Raw genomic sequence first — 24352 nt, forward strand, 5'->3', positions numbered from 1 at the left:
AATGTGAAAGTTTAAGCTTGAATGTGTAATTTGAACTCTGCCTTCTTGCAAATATTCACTGGTGGTGTAGCCAGGTTGATCTCAGAATACTAGAGAGAAAAGGTGTGTGAAGTAATATCTTTTACTGGACCAACTTCTGTTGCTGAGAGAGACAAGCTTTCGAACTCACACAGAGCTCTTCCTGAGGTCTGAGGCCTCAGGAAAGGGATTGCTGACTTACAAATCCAAACCTGTTTTAAAAATTCTTTAGGGCTAGATCAAACCCCAGATGCCTATAGCTGAAGATCTGGATACAAACTTTGCATCTTGTCCCTCTCTTGATACCGAGTGAAACCAAATCCCCAGATTTGAATAGCCTTTAACTTTGGGGATACTAGAAAGCCCAGATCTAATGTATGCCCACCCTCTAAGCAGTGGAAGAGGTTGGCTGCATTTGTTAAATGGCTCTATCAATGAAGTCCTGGAGCAATGATCTGGCCAGTTCAGCCCAGCCACCCTCCAGCTGCTGGGAAGAGGAAGGGTGTTGAGATTTTTACCAGGACACTCCTGGTCTTGCTCTGGGGATTTTCTTTCACATCCGTTTCTGGTTAGTAGGTATCTGAGAAGTGTGAAGTTCCACCCATTCTTCTGTCCATTGCCTACTTAGCTTGTAAGTTCCTCGGGGCAAACACTTGTCTGTAAAATACCTACTACACTCTTGGTGCTATAGAGATCATAATTTAAAGAGAGTTTCACTGTGTCCCAGTTTACTGTGGTCTCTATCTAATTCCCACTAACGTCAACAAAATAACTTCCATAGGGTTGAATGGGGTCAGGCTTCATGTATGTAGGAGAAGCATAGCGTTTCAGTGCATTCTCCACCCCACCAAGATTGTATTGGCAGTATTCTTAGTTACTTAGGCATAGTTGATACAAGTAAAGAGCTGCAGAGAGGAAGAAATTATTCTTTAAGAAATCACTAATGGCCAGGATTTTCTTACGAGATGTGATCAGGGAAAATGATGCATATTGCAAAAATGCAGCATGACATCCATTAGGGAATGAAACCTATTTTGTATTGTTGAATAGACATATGTAATGATGACTAACTCCCAACTGAATACAAGGCTGTAATTTACTGGAGGGGCTTTTGCTGCCCCTGATGTCATAAACTGTGAGAGCTTCTCACCAGCTGTTTTTACAATAGCTGCAGAACCCGGACACTGACTTAAATCTTTAGCAATCCATTGAGAGCTAGTGTGCAAGGCAAACAAAGCTGTTAGACTGTTCGTACACAAACAGGAAGAAGGAGTTTGCAGCATGTAGGAGAAAGGAAGTTCACCAAGGCACTTAGCCTTCACATAATAAAGTTGTGATCCTGCAAATGCAATAATACTTTGGATGATAAATTATAACAGGGCTGGAAATGGGGATTAATAGCTCTCAATTAAACAGACAGAATGGTCGTTTTTTCTCTGCAACCACTCAGCTCCCTTCTCTATCTGATTTATCTGAATGGCTGACTGCATAGTTGACTTGCCTCTGCGGGTAATGTTATCGTGTCTCTTCCATGACTGCAGTCCTTTGCCAAATTCCCTTTGAAACGAGGACTCTGACACGATTAGGTGACCCACTGAGCAGCAGGGAAGTGTCAACTGACAGTTTCAGCCCGGAACATCCACTCGCTCCTGTCATCCTGTCGGCCTAAAGTGCTGGCTCTCCTCTGAGTGGTGACTCTGTTCACGTGGGCTTGTGCCTGTGCAGAGTCACGTCGTCTTATTCCTGTGACTAAAAGAAGTTTTTGCTCCCGCTGTCCCTGCAGAGCCAACCCAGCCAAAGAGAGCGAGCTGGACCCTTCTCCTCCTTGTGCATCATCAACAGAATTGTTTGCTCGGGTCAGTCCCAGGGCCGGTCAGCAATGTTGCAAAGGAAACGTTTCAATCCTTCCCGTCACCCGGAGCCACATCCTGGGGTCATCTGTGACTGCTCCCTCTCTCTTGCCCCACACACCCAAGCCACCGCCATATCTCTCTCAGTAACACTTCTAGCATTGCCCTTTTTGTCCCAGACCACACGGCTCAAATTCTTGTCCATGTCTTTGTGGTCTCCCATTGTGACTATGGCTGCCTCCTACTCTCTGGCCTTCCTGACACCCAGTACATTTATCCTCGTCCTTTCTTTGGACCATGTCAGTCCCCTTTTGCTATCAGCTTCCTCATTTCCACTGCATCAAGTTCAAGCCCTAAGCCCTTCACATCCTGTTTCTTCTGCTTATCAGCTTTTGTCTCCTATCAAGTCACTCCACCAGTGACAATGCCAGGCCTTAACACTCAACTGTCCATTTCTTCCATGCTGTTCCCTGTGTATGAAATACCCTGGCTTAGTCTAAAACCACTACCCTCCCCCAGACCCACTTCTGCTGTGATTCGTAGAGGAAACGGCCATCTGATGTAGTCCCCTGACAGAAGACCGATTGGTGATCTCATCTGTTGTATCAGTTTAACAATAATCATTTTGTCACTACTCCACCTTGGGAAAAATCCATCTTCTCGTATTGTGTGTCTGTTTGTGGTTAGTATCCTCTGATGTGAACTAATTGAATAGGCAGCCCTTCTGTTGTGTGAATGCTGCCTGCTCAGCTGTGGCCTTGATACACTCCAGCTTACAGTTGTATAATTTGTTGACTCTCCGCAATAAATTGTTTGTGCTTTTGATGGATCTTTCATGAAATATTTTAATGCATTCCTATTGAATGTTCCATTTTTTCCCTTCCGTCACTATTGACAAAAGAGAACACTGACACTGACTTTACATGGGAATTTAATCATGCCAGCTGTCACACAGATCCCTGATACAAATGTTTTCCACTGTTAATGATTTCACTGTGGTTTTTGATGTGATCAAGTGTAATCTTATTTAATGGAATTTGATTGTCACCGGGTTGCAGTCTTCTTTTTTTTTTTTAAAACCTGGGGAGATTGTTCAAAGGAGAGCAACAGCAATTATTAAAGGGATTGGACCTAGGAGGAAAGACCTAAAAGAAATGCATTAGGTATAGCATTGACTAGCCTAGGGGTGAATAATATGGAGTGTTGGGAATGGGGTCATGTTTGAAAGGTGTAATCAACAAGGAAGAGGGGGGAATTTAGGGTGGTTTCAGGGGTGTCTGGCTAGGAGTAATGGGATGAATAGAAGAATGTCTGGAGAAACTTCCTGAAAACGAGATCTATTAGATTTGAACCCTCTCACAGGGGAAGTGATGGATGTTTCATCTCACAATACACTTAACATCAGACTGGACAAAGCACTGGAAAATATATTGCAAGATGAATCCTTCACTGGCTCTGGTATAGGCTCACTGTCCCCGTAGACCTTTTTCTCCTCTCTAATTTCAGTCATCCTGTTACTTTTATAGATTATCCAGTAATTTACAGGAAGCCATGAATGAAACGTTGGGCATGGTATAATGATTCTGAGTGACAACATTGGGGCCCCAACCTCAGCTGGTGTAAATCGGCCTCATTTGACTTCAGGGGACTTAATCTGATTTACACCTGCCAAGGGATGTATCCCTTGATGTGGAATGACTCCAGTGACCAAGGCAGACAGGTTGGAATCTGTCATTTGAGGAGCTGGAATTCACTGCATTCAGTGTGGTAGCTGAAACCTTACAGCTTGTGAAGTACGTTCAGGTCTCTGGGGCCAAATAATAGCATAGAAATGTGACCTTATAACTACAGCTGCTGGGAGGGCTGCGTTATGTCAGTCTGGTGAGTGCCTGGCTATAACTGTTGTGTATTTGTTAGGTTGTCCGCACAGAAAAGAACAGTCTGAACAACAGGTTCCTGCCATGGGATGAGATTGAGACAGAGGCCATTCTATCTATCGATGATGACGCCCACCTTCGCCATGACGAGATCATGTTTGGCTTCCGGTGAGTGGCATAAACTCTGTGCGTGTGTGGTTAGTTGGGGTCTTCGTGACTCCTTCAGGTCTGTATGCAATCAAGCCATGTTCCATTCAGATTCACACTCTGAAGTGTGGTTTAAAGCCAGGGACTGGAATCAGGAGAATTATGGTTCTTTTCCCGGCTCTGCTACTGATTTCCTTGGTCACTTAGACCAGAGTTTTGAAACTTGGGCGACTGATGTTAGGCACTTAACATTCATTTGTAGCACCTAAATAACAGGCCTGATTTTCAGAAGTGTTGAGCACCTGCAGCTCATTAAATTCAGTGGGTATTGCAATTGTTCAGCACTTTGGAAAAGTCAGGCACTCTGATTTCAAAATGTTAGACTTCACCTTTTTGAGGGCAGTTTCCCCATCCATAAGATGAAGACAGTCACATTTCCATATCTCAGAGGGGTACTATGGGCTTAATGACTACTCATAAAGTGCTTGGATTTATTCTTCTTAGACACAAAAACAGAGCTAAAAAAAACTTTAAAAAGGTTACAAAGTCAAGCACACAAATGTCAGGAAATGCCAGAATTAAGGTTGCCTGTGCAATTATTATAATTCCATGATCACGTACTGCTTTTTCCACCAGAAAAGATCACCGCAATTTTTTAACGTGGACAAAACAACACATTTTTCCCTGGCCCTGTTCTCAGAAGGGGCTGAACTGTTCTGGATGAAAATTTCCAAAAACACCAGCATGGAAAATATCAGCCCAAACAGTTCATTTGGCAAAGTTATAAGCAACTGAAAACAGGGTCTCATAGTGAGAAGTATTGGGTAGCATTAAAACATGTGGTGCTACCAGCCCTACCCATAATTACTGTTATAATCGCTTATTAAGCATTTAGACCTGACCAAAACACTCTACATTAAAATACTTCTAAATATCTGACTTAATGTGCGTGACTGAGGAAGATTGAAGGTTCTTGCATAGTCATTAATTGATACATTAAAGATTTAATTTAGCAAGGTGGACTTGGATGGTTCAGGGGGTTGATAATTGCTAATAATGATGGTGATTGCCTCTGTGCCACTAGGTCAAATCCAGGTGAGTAATGACAAAAGCTGTTGCCAAATGATTCTTGTTGAACAGCCTCTGTGAAATGAGTTGATGGACTCAGTCCTGTTCCAAGTCATCCACTCACATCTCTCACACACACACCTCCAAATTGTCCCCCTTGTTGACAAAGTCAGTGGAGAGTTCCAGGATTGAACAGACCAAGGGATTTAAACTCTCACCCACCCTTCGAGGATAGCCTGTCCAGGTCAGGGTGAGAGTGGGTGTGTCTACTCTTGACATTAGCTGCACCCATCTAATTTGGTCTGTAGGGGGTGGCGGCGTACAGACCGTGCAGCATAAAGACATCCAGTCCCTCTGGGACTCGGTTGCATGTAGGTGCTGATGGGGGAGGCTGGGCCTGTATTCACAGGCTGCGGAAGGATGGCAGCTTCATTTATGAAAACCTGAAGAAGCTGGGGGGTGATTGGGGTGATTGTTTGTGCTGCTGCCAGTGGCCATGGAAATGTCACTTTGAGGTATTGCCACGTCTGAGGGAGCGTGTCCTTCGCTGCCAAGTGCTGACGGCAGTCCTTCTGAATCGCTTCCCTGACAGCATTAGCCTGCAGATCTCTGCTGCCTTTGGCATGTTGTCTGTGGCTGTATTAACTTTCACAGAACATCCTGTCATCAGCGTTTTGTTGTTGTTGTCCTTGTCCACCTCCTGCTTTAGCATCTAAACTTCCATCCGTTCTGCACTTGCAAAGGGTTTCCTGTTTGCAGAGGCAGACGCCTGAGGCGAAGGAGTTAACTGGGGGCTGGAGGAGAAGGAGCGAGGCCAATCTCTATTCCATCCGCTGATGGAACCTGGCTGTCTGAGCTGCTGTGGAAGCAGCTTCTAATTTAGTCTGAGCTGCCATCGTAGGAGGCTCTGGGGGCTGCTCCTTCAACTCGTATAGCTAAATACCCCGTAAATACAGTCCAAGAACTTTTCCCGGGACAGGGGCTGGCACAACAGGGTAATGATGCTACCGTGCAAGTTTGTGTCACTTGCTGGGTTTTTGGTTCATCAGGCCAATAGGGACGGGCCTCTCATCACTAATCCAAGAGCACAGTCAGCTAGCAGAAGGAGGGAAAGGAGTTCAGCTCTCCTCTGTCACCGGGGTGTGTTGGCCTGCTGGTTACGAGGCAGGCAAAAGGCCAACATGCCAGGAATTTTAGAAGGGCCGCTTTGGGGGCGGGGGGGGGGGGTGGGGGGTGAAATATGAGGCTTTAGCGTGATTAAAGCCAGGGATTGGGAGCCAGAACTCCTGCATAGAAGTCTGCTTGGGCCTCATTTTGAGGCCTCAACTGGACCCAAGCCCACCTGACAGGGTCAAGTTGTTTTCCAACCCAGCCTTGACCCTTCCCCACCAGCCCGAGTTAGCGCCGCCACTTCCTGCCCATGGGGAGTTGGCTCAGCAATGGCTGCATGCCTTGCTCCTGCCATCCGCTGCCCCTTCTGTGCCACAGAGGGAGAGGCACTCTGACTCCTTCGCATGCTCACTCCGCATGCATGCCGTGCAGCAAGGTGGCGATGGCCAGCAGGAGTGGGGCGCACGCAGCCACCACCACGCCAGCCCCATGGACGTGGGGAGGAGAGCTGGCCCGCAAGGGTCCGGTTGCTTTCCCACCTTCTCACAGACACAACAATTGTAGTTGCTTTCAGGGCTCTACTCTTGGGTTCTGTTCTAAACTCGGCCCCCAGCCTGCTGTGTTACCTTGGGTAACTCGCTTTTCCTCACCATGTCTCGTTTTCCCTCGCTGTGAAACAGGGATGATGCTTATCTGCCTTACAACAGCGCCTGATGAAGGCTTTGTTGATTAATGCTTGAGAGCCTTGAATGAAAATTGCTCTGTAAGTGTGTGGTATTATCGTTCCGATCCCTCTTAAAAACACACATCTCTCCTGCAACGACTGTCGGCGTTAATCCACCGGAGAAAGTGTGCTTAAAAAGTAAAAGACATCTGTAACGATGGCTTGGGGATGGAGCCATTGCCTAGTAACCAGTGCACAGTAATTGTATTATTTGTCTAAGCTGTATTGGATACCATGGATTATACCTTCTTAGGGCTAAGAACAGCGTCTTCCTCCACATAGTGTTCAGCATGGAGCATTCAAACGGCAATTGTGTATATAACAAGCTAAGCATCTGTGCGACAGTGAACCTCTTCAAGGAATAAATGTTAGACCGTTGTCTAAAGCAAAGGGACCCTTGATTTCCCAGGGCTTGACTCCTGCTTGGGGAGAAAGTAACACAGAAGTAGAGAAGTTGGAATCAGTTAATAAGGGCATGAATAGTCCCTGCTCCAACTATTAAAAAGGAAAGTCATGTTGGATTATTAAAAACCTGCAAAAATAACTGCGTGGTGGTAGGATTGTAACTGGGAAGGTGCTGACAGCTTTAATTATTCATGTTTTCATTACCAGGATATATTGGATTTCCATTAATTTAATTAGCAGTGTCTACAATTAAAGCATCTTTGCTTCTTACTGTACTGGTAAATGTAATGAATGCCCGGGGGCTTTGGAAGTGTCTCTGTTAGCACATCTGTTATTGTCCTGCAGCAATGATCTCTGTAACTCCCAGACTGAAAAGGGAATATTACAGAGGTGGGAACACTCGTACAATACACAGCAGAAGAAAATGACTACATGTTGCCACACTTCGCTGTTGTGATGCAGGGAAAACCTCTTTCTGCTTTCAAAAGCCTCCTACATGAGACATGTTTCACTCACACTACAGCCACCAGGTTCCAGCTGAAGAATGTAATTTGCACATTAACCATTAACTAGACAAGATCAAATGATTTGAAAAGAGTCAAGCAGCCCTGCAACATAGAGCCAGGTTTATTTCCCAGATCAGACATCACACACTTCTCTTTTTCTTCATATACTGACAGTTTTCCAGTAATTCAGAGGGATTCCTCCTGAGGGGAGAGGTTCAGCTGAGAATGGAATATTAAGCGCTTTGGTGTGAATTTTACCATTGACTGGCATAAGACTCAATCATGAGCCCTCTTATGTGGCTGTGCAAGGGATAAAGGGGGAGTAAAGAGACCCCTTCCTTTCCCGCATGGCGAACCCACATGGCCAGTGGGGAGGAATGGAGAACGGATGCTTCCAGGCTGTTGTGCCCACTCCTGCAAAGCTGGGTGCGGAGTAGGCGGAGCGCCAATTTTTGTGGTGATAAATACTACTACTTTGCCATGTTCCAGCACCTCGCACCTGCTAATATCCTGGTGTTTTACAACCCCAGTGACTTTAGCCTCACTCCATCCCCGGAAGAGAGGTCGGCCTTACCCTCACTAGACAGATGAGGAAACTGGGGCACGGGGAACCTGAGTGACCTGTCCCACAGAGAGAGTCTGTGGCAGAGCCGGGAACAGAACTCAGATCACTAGTCCCAGCCTGTGCCTCGACCACACACACACAATCTTGCCCCTCTCAAGGGAAAACATTTGGGAACAAAAATCGCCGAAATAAGAAAAGTTGATTTTATTCAATTTTTCATCCTCAATTGATGAAACATCTTGAAGTGAGTGATTGATCTATGTTCTAGTGGTGCTTGGTAGCACACACAACTGTTCCTGTTATAACTGGCTTTCCCTTTCTTGTGACTTTCTGCACATTTCATTTGGCTTTTAGTTTTCCATGCTTTGTCTTGTCCAAAAAGTTCTCGGGGCAGGAGGTTTTTGTTTTGAAGTCTGTTGAAAATCCCTTGAGTGGTTCACAGTTTAGGGGAGGTGGAAAAAATATTCTTTCCATGTGGGAAAAACAAACCAAAGCAGCCTATTGCCCTGCTTGAAAAGGGCTGGACTGAGACGCTTGGCATGGAAGTACCAGTACTGCTGTACCAGACAACGTCCATGACTGAGCTTGGAAAAGTTTGTTGGATGATGATAAACTTGTATGTGATTGAATTTGTATGTGTAACAGAACAAGGAGCAACGGTCTCAAGTTGCAGTGGGGGAGGTGTAGCTTGGATATTAGGAAAAACTTTTTCCCTAGGAGGGTGGTGAAGCACTGGAATGGGTTACCTTGGGAGGTGGTGGAATCTCCATCCTTAGAGGTTTTTAAGGCCCTGCTTGACAAAGCCCTGGGTGGATGATTTAGCTGGGGTTGGCCCTGCTTTGAGCAGGGGGTTGGACTAGATGACTTCCTGAGGTCCCTTCCAACCCTCGTCGTCTATGATTCTGTGATCAGTTTTGAAGGAGCTCAGAGTACAGCCAGTACCATTGTGGGTTAGATGTAGTTTGTAAAGCACTTTGAGATCATTGGGGCGAAAGGAATTTTAGCCAGGGCCCCTGCCTTTGGAGTTTGCTCCTTGTTGTGTATCACCAGGTTTTGTGCCAGTCAGGGTGCAGTTCAATTAGTTGATTTGTATGGTATATTTGGAAGGAACTTGAATGGTGGGGGAGAGAGTTTCTTTAGTGTTGAAGCTGAATGTGGGAGCCAGGAGTCTTGGCATTCTGTTTCCTGCCCTGATACAGACCCGCTGTGTGATCTCAGGCTTGTTTCCTTAGGATGGGATTTTCAAAAAGCACTCTGCCTAACTCTGCTCCCACCGCAGACAGTGGTAAAACCCCCGCCAACTCCAGTGGAAGCAGAGTTAGACCAGTGCTGCTTGTCCTGGAAAAGTCTACCCATAACCTCTTGATGCATCAGTTTCCAAATAAAATGGGGGATAATGGGTGAACCCCTGGCCTAACTGGTGTTTTTCCATTGACTGTGATGAGGCCAGGATTTCCCCAAGTGCCTGTTTCGTGGGGTTGTTTTATGGCCTGGGGATCCTTGGCTGGCCATCCATACCTTTGCTATTAGGTAGGCTGTGCTACTGTTACAGGCTGTGTGATTCTTTTCACGGTTTGAGCATGGTGTAGTCTTGCCCCACTGAAATTCTGTCTTTATATTTGCAGAGTCTGGAGAGAGGCAAGGGACCGCATTGTTGGATTCCCTGGGCGGTACCATGCGTGGGACATCCCCCATCAGTCCTGGCTCTACAACTCAAACTACTCCTGTGAACTGTCCATGGTGCTGACTGGTGCTGCCTTCTTTCATAAGGTAAGAGCAAGTGATCAGAGAGAACCCAGTCTCTGTTCTCCTTGACCAGCTCTCAACTTTCCTTCTCTCTTGCATCTTTGATTCTCAACACAAGCTCCATCAGTCACCACAGACTGAAACCCTGCTGAGGAAGGGTTAATATTGGCATCCCAGGAGATGCGGCTCATTTGAAGAAAGATGCGTAGCATGGCAGTGAGCTGAGGGCAAGAGACTGAGCATGTGGCCGATTCTATTTCAGCAATTCTCTTAGACGCTACGACGCCAGCCAGCAAAGTGTTGTCTTCTCTGCGTTGGCCTGATGATTTGTTAGTGCAGTACTTTAGGTTCAGATGCCCAGCCCAGGACTGTTGCTGTCAGTCCTTAGGAATCTGAGGAGTTTCCATGTGGGCTCACTGCTTACACACCTGTGTACTGAGCGCCCTTCACGATGGAGCCACAAGGCATTTCACAAATGAAACGCTTTAATAGGGTTACAAAGAGCCAGGGGAGTTGGGCTCCTACGTCTCATTGATTTTAAGGGACTTGGGGTTCCAGATCCCTCAGGCAGCTTGGAAATCACAACCCCAACTTCTCCCAGGGAAGAACAGCTCAGATTGACAGCATCCCTCTTTTGGAATCTAATTTTATACATCCTGAGTGTTGCAAGGGGCAATCGGGTCACTACTGAAACTCTGGCTCCTGTGGTTACCAGATGAAAAAGGATCCTGAAGTGGGCTCAGGAGGTAGAAAGGTGGTGGCTGAGTTGGTTTGCATTAGAGGCTACTGTTACAAAAAGAGGGAAGGTTGGGGGCAGATGCAGAGAGTTCTGTCAGGTGTTCAGAGTCTTCTCCCTTCTTCCTGTCTGGGGGAGGCAGTGGAGAACAAACAGACTGTTTGTATCCTGTTGGGACAATGAGGGGCTGTCTCTCTAACGGCTCATCCCATGCCATCATCCCTAGCTGGGAAGGATCCCAGAGGCAGCAGAAACATTATGTAGACAGACCAGAGACAGCAAGATCTGGGGAGGTGACGCATGTCCACATTGCAGTGGAGGGGTCCCAGGAGCTGCAGGTCTGTAAGGGCAGCTGTGGGGTGGCTTCGCTGCTGCTCTGTGAGCGAATGGAGCAGAACCTCTCTTGGAGTTAAATCCTTCCCCCAGCATTGTTTTGGGGAGCCTTTCCATTGGCTTCTGTGGGCTTTGGATCAGGCTCGGAGTTAGTGTCTTGGGTCTGTTTTACTGGTGGATGTTTGTTTGTTTCAGTACTATGCCTACCTGTATTCCTTCGTGATGCCACAAGCCATCCGGGACATGGTAGACGAATACATCAACTGTGAGGATATTGCCATGAACTTTCTAGTCTCTCACATCACAAGGAAACCACCCATCAAGGTAAAGCACCAGACAGGAGCCTCGTACGGGGCTTCTGGTTTCAGGAGACACCATTATTTATTCCGATTCCTTAGAAACGCACTTATCTCAGCTCTACATACCTGCGTACTAATTGCAAGAGAGAGACGGCCAGCTCCAAGACACTTTCCACTGAATGTCTCTGTCTCTCACACGCAGGCCTTCATAAATAGATGCACCTTGCAGCACGCAGTAGAGGTAGTTAAACTGGCTGGAACAGATCAGCAAGAAGCCACGCCTCTAGTCGCCTAGAGCTAGGGGCTGTTAGCGTGTCTTCCAGCTGCTCTTCGCTGCAGGAGCCATTTGTCTCTGCGATGGGCTGGACCCAGGCTAGGGAGGGCTCGGGTCAGAGTCAATAGCTTTAGTCCACTGGCTTCGCGAGAGGCTCGATGAGTGGTCTTGCGCCTTCCTTTAAGTCGCAGGCACAAACGGGATGGAATTCCTTGCTGTTCTGAGCAGGGTCTGTAGAGTCCTCTAGCACCTCTAGCCCCATTTCTGCACCAAGCGCTATATGTTATGTCAGCACAGGCCATCTGCTGTGGAGTGTGTCTCTGCAGAGCCTCCCATGGCGTCTTCCTGTCTCGTGCTACTATAAACTGGGGATCCTAGGGTCTAGTTATGCACCTGGGTGGAGAGAGGTAATGAGGCTATTGCAACCTGATTCCACTGTAGCAGATTGCCAGAAAACAGTGGGCCCTGATCCTTGTATAAGGGTGGTGTTGGGTGTCCAGGTGCATTAAAGAGGCCTGATTTTCAGAGGGTGGGTGCTCAGCACTTTCTGAAAATCAGGCCCTTCATGATATCTCTGGTTGGCTGCCCCAAAAGAGAGGCACTCAAAACCACTAAGTACTCCTGAAAATGTAGGCATGTGTCTGCAGTCCCCAAAGGTACAGACCCGATCCTCACAGTCTCAGTTCAGCCATCCATCTACCTTAGGGTTCAATACCAACACCTATCATCAGAGCATCTCAGCATCTTAATGCAATGAATGATAGCAACAAACAGCGAGGGGATGGGAGGGTGCATAGTGTATTGAATGTTGCAGGCTGAGGGAACTAGGCTTGGTTAGTCTGCAGTAGAGAAGAATTAAGGAGGATTTGATAGCAGCCTTCAACTACCTGAAAGGGGATTCCAGGTAGGATGGAGCTAGGCTGTTCTCAGTGGTGGCAGATGACAGAACAAGGAGCAATGGTCTCAAGTTGCAGTGGGGGAGGTCTAGGTTGGACATTAGGAAAAGCTTTTTCACTAGGAGGGTGGTGAAGCACTGGAATGGGTTACCTAGGGAGGTGGTGGAATCTCCATCTTTAGAGGTTTTTAAGCTGCAGCTTGACAAAGCCCTGACTGGGATGACTTAGTTGGGGTTGGTCCTGCTTTGAGCAGGGGGTTGGACTTAGATGACCTCCTGAGGTCCCTTCCAACCCTCATCTTCTATGATTCTATGTGCTTCATAGGGCTTGCTTTCTAGTCTGGCCTTGGAATCTAGGAATCTCCTTTGTTGTTGACTCATTACCCGTTACTTTCGAACACAAGCAGGAGTGGACCCTGGACTCCGTTCTGTTCAATATCGCGTTCGCTCAGATCTACAGACTTGAACTTAGACTGTCACTCCAATCTCAAAAGACCAGCACCATTCTCCAAGCAACCCAAGCACAGAGCTGGGAGACTAGTCTCTAGCATCCTAATCCGAGGAATGCCACTGTCTCACTTCACACCTTGGTGTCTCAGCTTCAAGGCACTTATGCTAAGCAATAGCAGTGGCCAATGGAAATAATTCAGGCAAACTCCCTAAACCGGGATATATCAGGATTTGCTTAGTTGTAGCCTTTGTAAAAGATCGTGAGTTCTGAGTACTTGGCAATCAATAAATACCAACCCTCCCCTAAAGCTTATTTTTAGTTGTCTTCCTGAAACACCCTCCCAAACCCGTGAACACAAAAGTTCTTAGCTAAAAACTCTTTCAAAATCAATAATTCCCTTTTAGAGCTACGTGCTTTATGTATAACTTAAGTTCAGGCAGCCCTTTCTCATCTGAGTTTAAACATTAGTCCTTTCAGGCATTAGTTCCACCAGCATTAGCTCATGGTGAATTCGCTGCAGGATGATAGTGAAGTCCCTGTTCAGGGTAGATTTTTTTTCTTTTAGGCAGGTGGAAGGTAAAGAGCTGATGGAGTCTTGATTAGGAAGTGGATCGTGTGCTTTGTGAATCCACACCTGCTTTGTTCCTAGCATTATGGCTCCAATCGTGTGTTTACATGAGAGATTCCCCAGGAATAGGACTGGATAAATGAACTGAAGTAATCAAAGAAATAAAAATTCCCGTGAGTTCAGTCTGTGCCCTCTGTGTAGGAAGCATTACACTGGCCCCCATCGCCGTACTTTCTGAATGCTTCCCCAGTTAATCAGATTGGTGGAGCAAGGTCCCTGGTGTGCATGTGTGTTTGAGGGGAGGCCAAATAAAAAGACACTGTAGCTAAGATTTTAAGTGAGCCAGGTAAACCATACCATACAGATGAGCTGTGATGGCTAGTAGGGAGCTTGGTACTAGCTGGGAGTAGGGTGTGTACCTGCAAGAACTGTCATCTCTGGTGCTGCATTCGGTGGAGTCACAGATCGGAAGTGGTGATTCAATGTGACAGTGGGTTAGTGCCTTTCCCCGCCGGAGACCTGGAGTCCAGTAATAGGTTTGGTCAAATGTGAAAATGAGCTTGGTGGGTCTCCTGCAGGTCCCTATTCACAGAGCTCGCTAATGACCTTGTGAATTTATTGATAATTCAGCTCAAGAGAATCTTGGGGAAGAAATATTGGGGCCGTTGCAGGTTCGGATTGAGGAGCAGAGCTGAGAGGGGAAGAGATCACGAGCCTCAGAACTGCAGTAACCAGGAGATGCTGTATGTGATGATGGAGGTGCTGTGGCAGAGTCATTCAGGGAGCCAAAACTGGAACAGTAGAGGGATGTTGCAGATCAGGATTCAGTTGCGTTGGCAGAGCCGTGTGGGTGCCAGGACTAGGACATGAACGTTGCATGTGAGGACGGAAGTACATTGGCACGGGACCCATGTCAGGACTAACAGGAGATGCCGCAGATCAGGATTGGTGCGTTGTCTTAGCTGGTTGGGAGGAAGCCTGCCTAGCACCCACCCATGCTGTGCCTGCCTAGCACCCACCCATGCTGTGCCTGCCTAGCACCCACCCATGCTGTGCCTGCCTCTCTCCTGTGCTGCTGGGCACTCAGTTCACCCATCATTATTAAAATATTACGAGTATTCAAAGATGCCAGGCAGAGTCTGTGTGTTATTGAGAGACTGTCAGGATCAGCAACATAAAGGCAGTGGTGCTGGGGGTCTCCTTGAAGTGGAAAAGAAAGTGAGCCTCTGTCATTCCTCAGGGTGACAGGGACACGTTTCCATGGGGGAAGACGAACCTCCAGAGGATCCTCTCTGCAGTTAAATGCTCTTCCAGGGCAGTGGTGGCCACGTAACGTGGACCTTTCACAGCTCCCAGCTTGGCTGAGACGCTGCAGCTAGCCATCTACTAGCAGCCACGGCTCTTCTCAACTGCCGAATGTGGGAGGATGGAATATTTATTCTGTGCTGGGCTTTCGGCAGCTGCGTATCATCTCTCCCTACCCACAGGCTTCATTTAGAAGCGCAGGCATGGCCGCATTACCACATAGGATCAAACCAGGGATCTGTCCAGCCCAGGACCCCAGCTCTAAATGGTTGATACCAGCCACCTTCAGAAGAAGATGCAGGAAGCTCTGTAGTGAGAGAGAACCTGCCCTGTACCCAGCTAGGGGTTGGTTTGTGTCCTGAGACGTGTGTTGGTCAGATGTAAAATGTACATGTCCATGTTCTGTGTAACGTAACTGAATGTTCCCCCGTTACCCAGGGAAATGTCTAATCCGTCTCTCCGTTCTGCTGCCCTCTTGGCCCCAATGACATCTAGTGGTAACGAGTTCCGCAGATCAAGTGTGCAGCGTGTGAAAAAGCATTTCCTTTGCGTATCCATTTTGAATGTGTTGCTTTTCAGTTTCATTGATGCCTCTTGGTTCTCTAGCAACACCCAGTTTTCCTTCTCTGTGTCCTACATTCCGTACCGTGGGTTGTACCATTCTCCATCATGTGCCATGGTTGTTGAGCTCTCTGTGAAGTAAATAACCCCAATACCTTGTGCTTCACGGCCCAAGAAAGCATCGCATTCTGGTCCTAAAACTAATAATGGACAGTGAATGCTGGTGGGCTAACTGTCCCCAGGACATGCAGTCCGAAGAGTCAGTGTGAAGTTGTGGACATCTACCTGAAGCTGCCCCATCAGAGCCTGTGATACTGTCTCATCTCACAGGCTAAGCGGGTTTAGATTTGGTCAGTACTTGGATGGGAGACCTCAAAGGAAAGCCCAGCTGCTGAAGGAGGTGGTGTTGATGATTCAGGCTGTGATATTCTTCCTCCTGTGTATTGAATCCCTGGCCAGCATGGCATTCCTGAGACTGGTGCTGCTGTAGGGATGGTCTTTAGTGAGACGGCAAGCACAGGCCCTGAACACAGTGCTCAGCTGAAAGCTCTTGTTTGGGGCCATTAGAGAAGCTGGTTTTTGCATGAATAGGGTTGTCATAAACTCCTGGGTTTTTGGTTGGTTGCAGTATTCCTCTTCACTTCCTCTGCTCGCCTTCCGGTGGCTGCAGCGTGCTGAGACACCAGTGCACATCAGTGATTGCTGTATGCATAGCTCTCTAGAAAGCTCTGGGATCAGTGTCAGGTTGATGCTGTTTGTTCCTCTGTTCCTAGGTGACCTCGCGCTGGACCTTCCGCTGCCCTGGCTGCCCTCAGGCCCTGTCGCACGATGACTCGCACTTCCACGAGCGGCACAAGTGCATCAACTTCTTTGTCAAGGTGTATGGGTACATGCCGCTCCTGTACACCCAATTTCGTGTGGACTCTGTCCTCTTCAAGACACGCCTGCCCCATGACAAGACTAAATGCTTCAAATTCATTTAGGAGGGGTTCCGGGGGTGGGGTCCCTTCGGTATGCTGGACGTTGGCGAGAGGCTGAGGGGTGGCGATCTTTGCCGGGTTCCAAGTGAGAAACGCCTCCAGTTTCGACTGTGATGCAAAGCGAAAGGAAAATCCTGGGTTCTAATCAATGCGTTTTACGCACCCGCCCCAGGGTAACTGAGTGAAATGGAGCCGAACTGTATGGCCTGCGGGAAGACACTTCCTAGGATCATACACTGAGGAAATGGAGACTTTGGTTAGTGGCTCAGCTAGTCCGTTAGCCAAGGGCAACCATTTTTTTAATGATTGTTATTTAAAATGAAAGTGTTTTAGATTTGCTGCGTGAGGCTTTTTTTTTTTTTTTTTTGGGGGGGGGGGGTCTGCCTGTCTTCTCCTGTGGGGGGACCTGTGTTGGAGAGAACATGCTATGGAGGGGCCTGGCTGGGGAGAGGCAATTCCCAGCCCCAAGGCAGCTCCTGTGTCTGTCCATTCTCCACTGTGCTATCTCATTTCGGGGCTGGGACACAGTCACACTTGCTTTCCTCTCATGCTCGTAAACCCTCCCCATGCGGATCATCCCAAGTTAGAACAGTCCGGTGCGAGCAGCTGGCAGCTCTCGTTTATCTTCCCCTGTGGGTACCAAGGCCTTTCCTCTCCCCTCAGTCTCCAGCCAGCCTCCCATCCTTCACGTCAAGAGAGGGCAGAGCAAGGGGGGATTCCAGAGGTTCCCTCCCGTCCAGGCATTCGGTTACCGCTGCACACACTCAGCCTGCGCTTGAAGTTCCAAGTCCAGTTCCTCTCTGTCCTGGTCTTTCTCATGGTGTGCGTTCCCATCCTGCTTCTCGTGACTCGAATGCTATTAACCTACACCCACTTGGAAAGCCTTGGATCCTATTTGGGAATCTCAACCGTCACTCCGGTGGCGGCAGACGCCTGCGGTGAGCAGGGTGGCTGTGTACTGCGGCGATCCCGAGACCTGTAGTTTTCTGTAGCCTTTTTAGTCGCAAAGCGAGCTGGAATGTTTGGTTGAAGTTCCCTCCATTTTGTCCTTTTAGCGAGGGCATCAGGAAATGTCCCCGTCCTCTGGGCGCGTCGTTGCTGCAGCTGGAGCTCTGTGTCCAAAACGGCACGAGATTAGCCCCAAGGGTTCCGGGAGGCCATTGTTAATTGAATAAAGAAGGCAGGTGCCGCTCATCCAAAGAACTGAGGGGATGGTCACACACACAAGCAGGGAGGGAGTCGTTTCTTCGCTGGGGTAGCAGAAGGAGAACTGGCCACAGCTTTGCTAGGAGGCGCATGGGAAAGCAGGCAATGTTTTAGGGTTTGTTTACACTGGAATAAATGAATAAAAACCTTGTCGGGTCCCAGGACTTGGGCTCCAGCCCAAGCCCAAACATCTACACAGCAATTCTAGCGCCCCGCAGCCAGAGCCCGCTGAGCCGGGCTGGCCGTGGGTGGCTGTACAGACGTACTCATAGAAGCTGGATTTGCGGTGGTGGTGAGCAGGGCTTCCCACTCCCCTTCCCCTCCGAACTGGGGGTACGGAGTCAGTAGGACCTACAGTGCTTCTCCTCTTGGGATTGTTTCAAATGCATCTCTGTTCTTCATGGGCAGGGAGGAGAGGATAAGCCCTCTCTGTGCGTTACAGGTTTAAACTCCCAGGAGGATCTAAAGCAAAGCACCAGCTGGAGTGGCTGTTTTACAAGATCACACTTGCCATGATGTGCTCACTTGCCAACACCACCCACTGCAGCCACATAAGACTGCCATGGGCGTCAGTGTTCCTGCCTTAAAATCACCTCTCCCACACACATACACACCACGCACACACACGCTGCCGCAGCTGCCCACAGAGGTGATTGCACTGGAGTTTAAAAGAAACTCCTCCTGTAGGATTTATAAGTCTCTCTTGAACCTCACTGGCTGCTTTGTCCGCTCTGAGCCTGCTTATCTTCCTCTGAAGCAAGGGGCCCTTGGTCTGTCCATGGTCCTCTGTGATCTCTCAGCTACTAATTCCCTGGCGTTTGCACTCTTCTTGCTGCTGTGTTTTTCCTTTGCCCTCGACAGTGGTACTCATTCATTTCCCATAATGCAAGGCAAAGGACTCCATATTTCTCCTTTTCAGAGACCAACTCTGCTGCTTAAATTGTTCTTGATTTTTAAAGGCAACCTGCAGAAGGTGAAGTGCCCGTGTTCCTGTAGCTCCATCAGGATGTATCATCCCTTAATATTATCCCATCATCTCCCAGACACTGATTCTTGCCAATGCTGGATCCAGATCTAAAGTGCCACCCCAACGACCAGAGTCCCACAGTCATGTGGAGCCAACAACGGGTTTTTCTGTTCCACTGCTGTGTTTCTAAAGGTCTTTGGGCAGGCCTGAAAGCAGCCAGCACCAGCCATGCCAAAACCGCCTTTTCCTTCCTTTCTGGGTACGTTCCTTCCTCCTGCTGGCACCGGTCCACACCCCGGCAAATCCTGGCACGCTTCAGATGAGCTGCCCCTGCCGAACCGTGTACGAGTGATGCCACTGACCATCAGCAAATTACAGTGTTGCCGTTCTACACACACTGCTGTCAAATGCACCAAACAGAACAGCAGAGACCAACCTTTCTCTGCGTGAGGAACCACAGGTGGTTGGTTATTATGGTAGATGCAAACCTTTCAGAGGGAAATGTAACTTCCAGCTGGGCTGCGCCCCTTTAACAATAGGGGGCCTTTTTCCAAACTTTGCCAGTGGTTTTGGTTGTTGGGAGGGGAACCACTCACTACTGAATTGCCCCTGATGGTCAGTTTGTTGTTCCTGTTGCAAACTGAGACATCACAGAATGGGAGCCTCATTGGGCAAGGATCGATGACGCAGCACCTGCAAGATTTAAGAGCAATGCTCATTTTTATGGGGTAATCTGACAAATACCCCCCTGTTCCCCGTCTCAACCTAGCTAGAGGTGCATTTGGCATATACCAGTAGGGTGACGGACATGGTAACTTGAACTGTTATTTTGATTGTCTTTTAAAGTTGAGCACTATAGACACACATCTCATTTTCAATAGCTAACATCATGTTTCCCAGTAAGTTTAGTTGAAAGAGACAGGGTCGCTGTTTATGGCTGTGTTTCAGCTGATTGTCCATGCAAACACCGCAGAAAACCTGAGCCCCATGGTGGAGACTCCCCCTCTAGCTCTCCACTGTATGGGCAACTGCTACCCATCATGGGATACTGTCACGTGCAATGCTCCCATTTCCCAGGAGAGAAGAGGACGCATCGTTTTGTGTGTCTTCGTGTTTCTCAGCACCGGGGAGCGTAATGAGACAAGATCAGTGTTTTTTAAATTTGTTTTTAGCCACAAAAATATCAGGCTATTGAAACAAACCCTTTGAAGAGTAACAGTCCTTGAAATGCGACAAGTGGCTATTGATAGACAGTGAAGGAGCCTGTGGTGGCATCTTTCCGTTCCCTCGTGGTGCAGAAGTAGCACAAGACTGTTAGCAAATGCACCAGACTCCTCGGCAGGAATGATCCTGAATACCCAGCACTACAGACAAGTCTTAAGCTCACCGAAAAGAATTGCAAACCTCTCTGCTGTCGTCTTCGTTAATTCTCCTCTCACAAGGTTGGGCCTACAGAAAAGGTTGTTGACAGCAGCATAGGTGTTCATGTATGAGGTAGATCCTCTTCCATCCCACAAAAGATAGCTCACTCCCTCATCTCTCTCCCGTACCCTACCCCCCACAGGAAACAAGCAAGAATTTGAAATGGAGATGAATGCAGACGACTGTGGATTGCACTTTATAACATAAATTGTAAAATATATATATATATATATATATATAAACTTGTGATCAAATTATTTTCAAAATCTTCGGGGCGATTTTATTATTCCTGTGGCAGACTGAAATATACCAATCTTGAAGAAGTGTGTAATAATCAAAGATGGGTGTGACATTGACCGATTTGCATTGCTGGGTTTTTTGGGTTTTTTTGAATGTTGTTACTACTTGGCTGGTGTTCTCAGATACACCAGCCAGGAGGTCTGACTGCCACTTGACACAATGAGCCAAGCGACCTGGTAGTTCTTCTTGATACGCAGCTGTGCTGCTCTTGCAATCGGAAGCCTTCGAGCAGGAATTCTGGCAGCTCAGAATCTAAAACTCTGTATGTTGGTTTGTTCCTGGATGTTTATTTCCATCTGTTTTGTAAAAAAGTCAGTAAAATGTGTAAATCAAAGGTTGAAAACCAAACTGTTCTGGACCTTCCCCACCCAGTCCCATTCCTCCCCCCCTCCTTCATCAGTGCTATCCAGACTTGCAAATGCTCCTTAAATCCCAAAGGGAGCAGAACTCTAGTACACTGTTACAAAGCTGTTGCCGTTGTGGCCCTTCACAGCCAGGTGTGAAAGGAAGAGACAACGGGCTACGCTGGCTGTATCTGCTTCAACAAGTAATGGACCGATTCCATCTCTCTGTAACTCCAAGGAGGAATTGGGCTCCACTTGCCTAGCTGCTAAGAGGAGAATTAACTGACATCAGGACTGTGACCGTTTTGCTTTCCCTCCCCTCCTGCGCACAGTGCGGTGGGGTGTGCCGGGTCTCAGTGGTAATCGGGGATGGAATTCAGCTGCCAGAACTGGGGAAAGACGGGTCTTTCTCCTAACAGAGGAGGTCTCGTGGCTCCCTGTTCAACTCCTGGAGTCCGCTCTTGGCTTTATGCCAATCCTGGCTGTAGGTCCAGTACATCCCTTGCCACTCTCGCCATTCACGCCTGTAAATCAGGCAGTTCCCCTTACTCCAAGGCAGCCTTGCAGATTCGTTTCCACTCGCCCCAGTTACACAGGCCAGGAATGTTTGCAAATTTCTCAGCGATGCCGACCGTTGCTGCTCAGCGCCATGCTGGCTTGCGCCACCTTTTCCCCTGTAGAGCAGCGTATGGTGAGACCAGCAGTCGTTTGGCTTTTGGAGACTGAGCAGACAGTGCACAGCCGGTAGCCCCATGGCGAGCCTTGCTCTGACAGCTCATTGCGAGGGGCGAGGGAGTCAGAATTAGTCACTCAGCTGCCTCGTTTTATTTCAGGCAAAGCAAATGTCTCACCAAGCATGTCTGGCGGTTGGGGTATAAACAGTGCAAAGCCAGCTCATGTCCAGCACCTACTGGCGGGATGATACCACGTCTCTGTCCAATCCACCACGTGGTCTCCATTTCTCCCTTCTTTGGGACGTACGCAATGTAGTCCCTTTCTCTCTTTCTGCTACTTAACATTAGAGTGGAGATTTAGGCCAGAGAGTTCCCTGATGACAAAGCAAGGACTTTCTTGTGTCACATGCGTCTCTGTACATCCTCCCTGTAAATAGCATCTTCGACTTCCATGCAACCCGACTGACTGTATGTTGTTGCTGTCTCATCTTTTCAGTTAACTGCCATTGTCCTCACCGGGGATCCCCGTGTTTGTGTTAACTGCTCTGTGAGCATCAGGTTTTAAATGGTTGTAAAATATTTTAACAAAAAGAAAAAGCCCCTCTGACACGAGCACAATATTCAGATGTTGGATTTTGTAAAAGGATCAAATAAACGGCGAGTTTAACTTGAGAGCCTTTGCACGTCTTGCTCACTGATTGGGAAGGCCTGTCACAATGGGAGCTGCAGGTAAGGGGGGAAACCAGAATGGCTCGCATTTACCCGCTGTGGGCAATATCTGGGCCAGCCAGACCGATCCAGGCACCTATTACAGGTCTTGGGAGGGTCACCCTTGCACGAGAGGGCACCCAATGGCTACTGTAGCACCCCTCGGGGGCTTGCTTGACGTGTACCCCTGTAAACATGCGCTGAGTCGGAAGGCCAAGGCGCCTGTCATTAGTAAGGCAAAACAAGCTTGAGGAATTGCCTCTAGTCTCTGTAGCAGAGACATCATTCTGCTTCCAGGGCATATGCAGGGCTGGAGCTCACCGCGCAGGGCTGGCCTGGTGCGGCCCCAGTCTGCCCCTCACCGCTGACCAGGAGGGATGGAGCCACACGGCAGAGGGAGGCGCTTGGCACTGCTGTCACTTCTTGACATTTTCTGCTGCACCCTCTCCCATCACGATTCAGCTGTCAGCGCTGGGCGGGGAGAGGTGACAGGAGCGTGTGTGGGAGGGAAGGAAAGCAGCAGCAGGCTCATAAAAGGAGCAATCACACACACACACACACACACCCCTCTCTGCACACCCTTCTGCGTAGCGTGCTCCGAGCTGCTCACGATATTGTACCTTCGCCTCGTCTCTCTGCCTTGCTGGGTCTCCCCTTGGAGGAGCAGAGGGCAGAGAAGGTGCTGATGGGCTGCCAGTCCCATTGGCCAAACTGGCAGCCCCAGTAAGAGATTGGAGAGTTAGCGCCTCTGGCTAAAAGCTGGGAGCCGGATGGGGCTGGGATGGGAGCCGTCAGCTGGGCCGGGCTAGTGACAACTGCCCCGGCTGTACAGCCCTAGGCCAGCCCTGTGGGCCTCAGGCCTGGGTGAGGAGAGGCACCTCTTTTCCATTGATGCAAGACACAAATGGGTGCATGGGGGAGACACGTGCCCCCACCCTGCCCCCCATGCTCCTCACCTGCTGAGGAGAAAAGAAGTCTCCTGAACATGCCATTCCCACCCTCCCAGGGGATGCCAAAGGTAGGTGGAGCTTGTGTGGGAGGGAAGGTAGAGGCCTTAGGGGGAGCATCCTCATTCCTAGGTGTTTATCTAGCTCTCCAGTCTGCTGGGTGAACTTGGACCACTCAAGTCAACGCCCTGTGCCTCAGTTTTCCCATCTGTAAAATGGGGACAATGATGCTGACCTCCGTTGTAAAGTGCTTTGAGGCCTGCTGCTCCGATGCAGCATGCTTTCCCGAGTTGGGGGCAGAGGGGCAGGATCATGGCTTGCTCTAGAGGCGGAGTTCCACCTCCCTCCCCTCCCCTCCCCTCCCCCGGGGATCTTCCCAAGCGCAGCAGTGGGGTGAAGAACCCCGGGAGCAGACAGCTGCTGGGCAGGGGGATGGGCAGATCTGAGTGTGATTGTGGATTTCCCCTCCCCCCCACACACACACTTCCAGCACTAGTAACCCCCCACCCATGAACTCTGGCCCCAGCGCCACAAAAATTCTGCCCGTCCCTCTCCAACAATTCTGCCCCCCAAACTCCCCCTCTCCGAATCCCCTCTGCCGCTCCAGTGGCTTTTACAGGCCTGGAGGCAGCTGCAGCAGAATACCCTGCTCATGCCTTCCCAGCTCTGGGGGCCGGGGGGGAACTCTTCATTTCCTCCTCCCCCTGCCTTCCCAGGCGTGGCGGTAGCAGGGCGTGGACCCACCCCTGGTGGCTGGGCCCTTTCTGCCCCTTCCTTACCACTCCCTTCCCTAAAGCTAGGCCCCCACTGCCCACATCGAGGCCATGCGCAGGTTTACTGGTGCCTTCCCCTCTCTGCCCATCCCCGGGCTTTACCAGAGGGACCCGGGCCAATGGAGCAGGGGCAGCTGTTCTGAAATGCCACATGGCCCTGCCCAGGGTTTCCATGTGGGGGATGAAGCACTTTGTCCCCTCCCCCAGCACCTTTCACCCCCTGATCTCCATGTGCTTTGCAAACCAGGCTTCGGCACTATTCTCCTTGTGTTGCCGATGGGCAAGCAAGGCGCAGAGGGACGAAGAGACCTGTCCGAGGTCACCCAGGAAGCCAATGCTGAAGCTGGGGGGGGGGAGAACACAGGATTTCTGGTTCCCAGGCCCTGCTTGACCACTGACCGAGCATGCAGAAATAGCTGGAGGAACCCGTAGCCCAGCGAGGTCAATGGCAAAACTCCCATGGGCTTCGAGAAGGCCAGGATTCCCCCTCTCCCCCCCAGCTGCTCCTGCTGGACTGGCAGTCCTCTGGGAGTGGGAGTATAAGTCAGTTATTTCATCAATGGGAATCAGATGCACAGATCTTATTACCTCAA

General features: G+C 49.0%; 1 protein-coding gene across 2 annotated transcripts in view; it reads left to right on the plus strand.

Moving 5' to 3' along the window:
• EXTL3 (exostosin like glycosyltransferase 3) overlaps positions 1-17958 on the plus strand; it is a 188384-nt gene extending 170426 nt beyond the window's left edge. For both annotated transcript variants that reach the window (XM_067556159.1, XM_067556160.1), the window contains exons 3-6: positions 3786-3913; positions 9896-10040; positions 11281-11409; positions 16212-17958. In XM_067556159.1, the coding sequence (XP_067412260.1) occupies positions 3786-3913; positions 9896-10040; positions 11281-11409; positions 16212-16421 (612 nt within the window). In that variant the 3' untranslated portion in view covers positions 16422-17958. The remainder of the gene's footprint in view (positions 1-3785; positions 3914-9895; positions 10041-11280; positions 11410-16211) is intronic.
• Positions 17959-24352: the final 6394 nt, after the last annotated feature.

The sequence above is a fragment of the Emydura macquarii genome, unplaced genomic scaffold (assembly GCF_026122565.2).
Source record: "Emydura macquarii macquarii isolate MOO-44397 ecotype Brisbane River unplaced genomic scaffold, CSIRO-AGI_Emac_v2 contig_1676, whole genome shotgun sequence".
NCBI lineage: Eukaryota > Metazoa > Chordata > Testudines > Chelidae > Emydura > Emydura macquarii.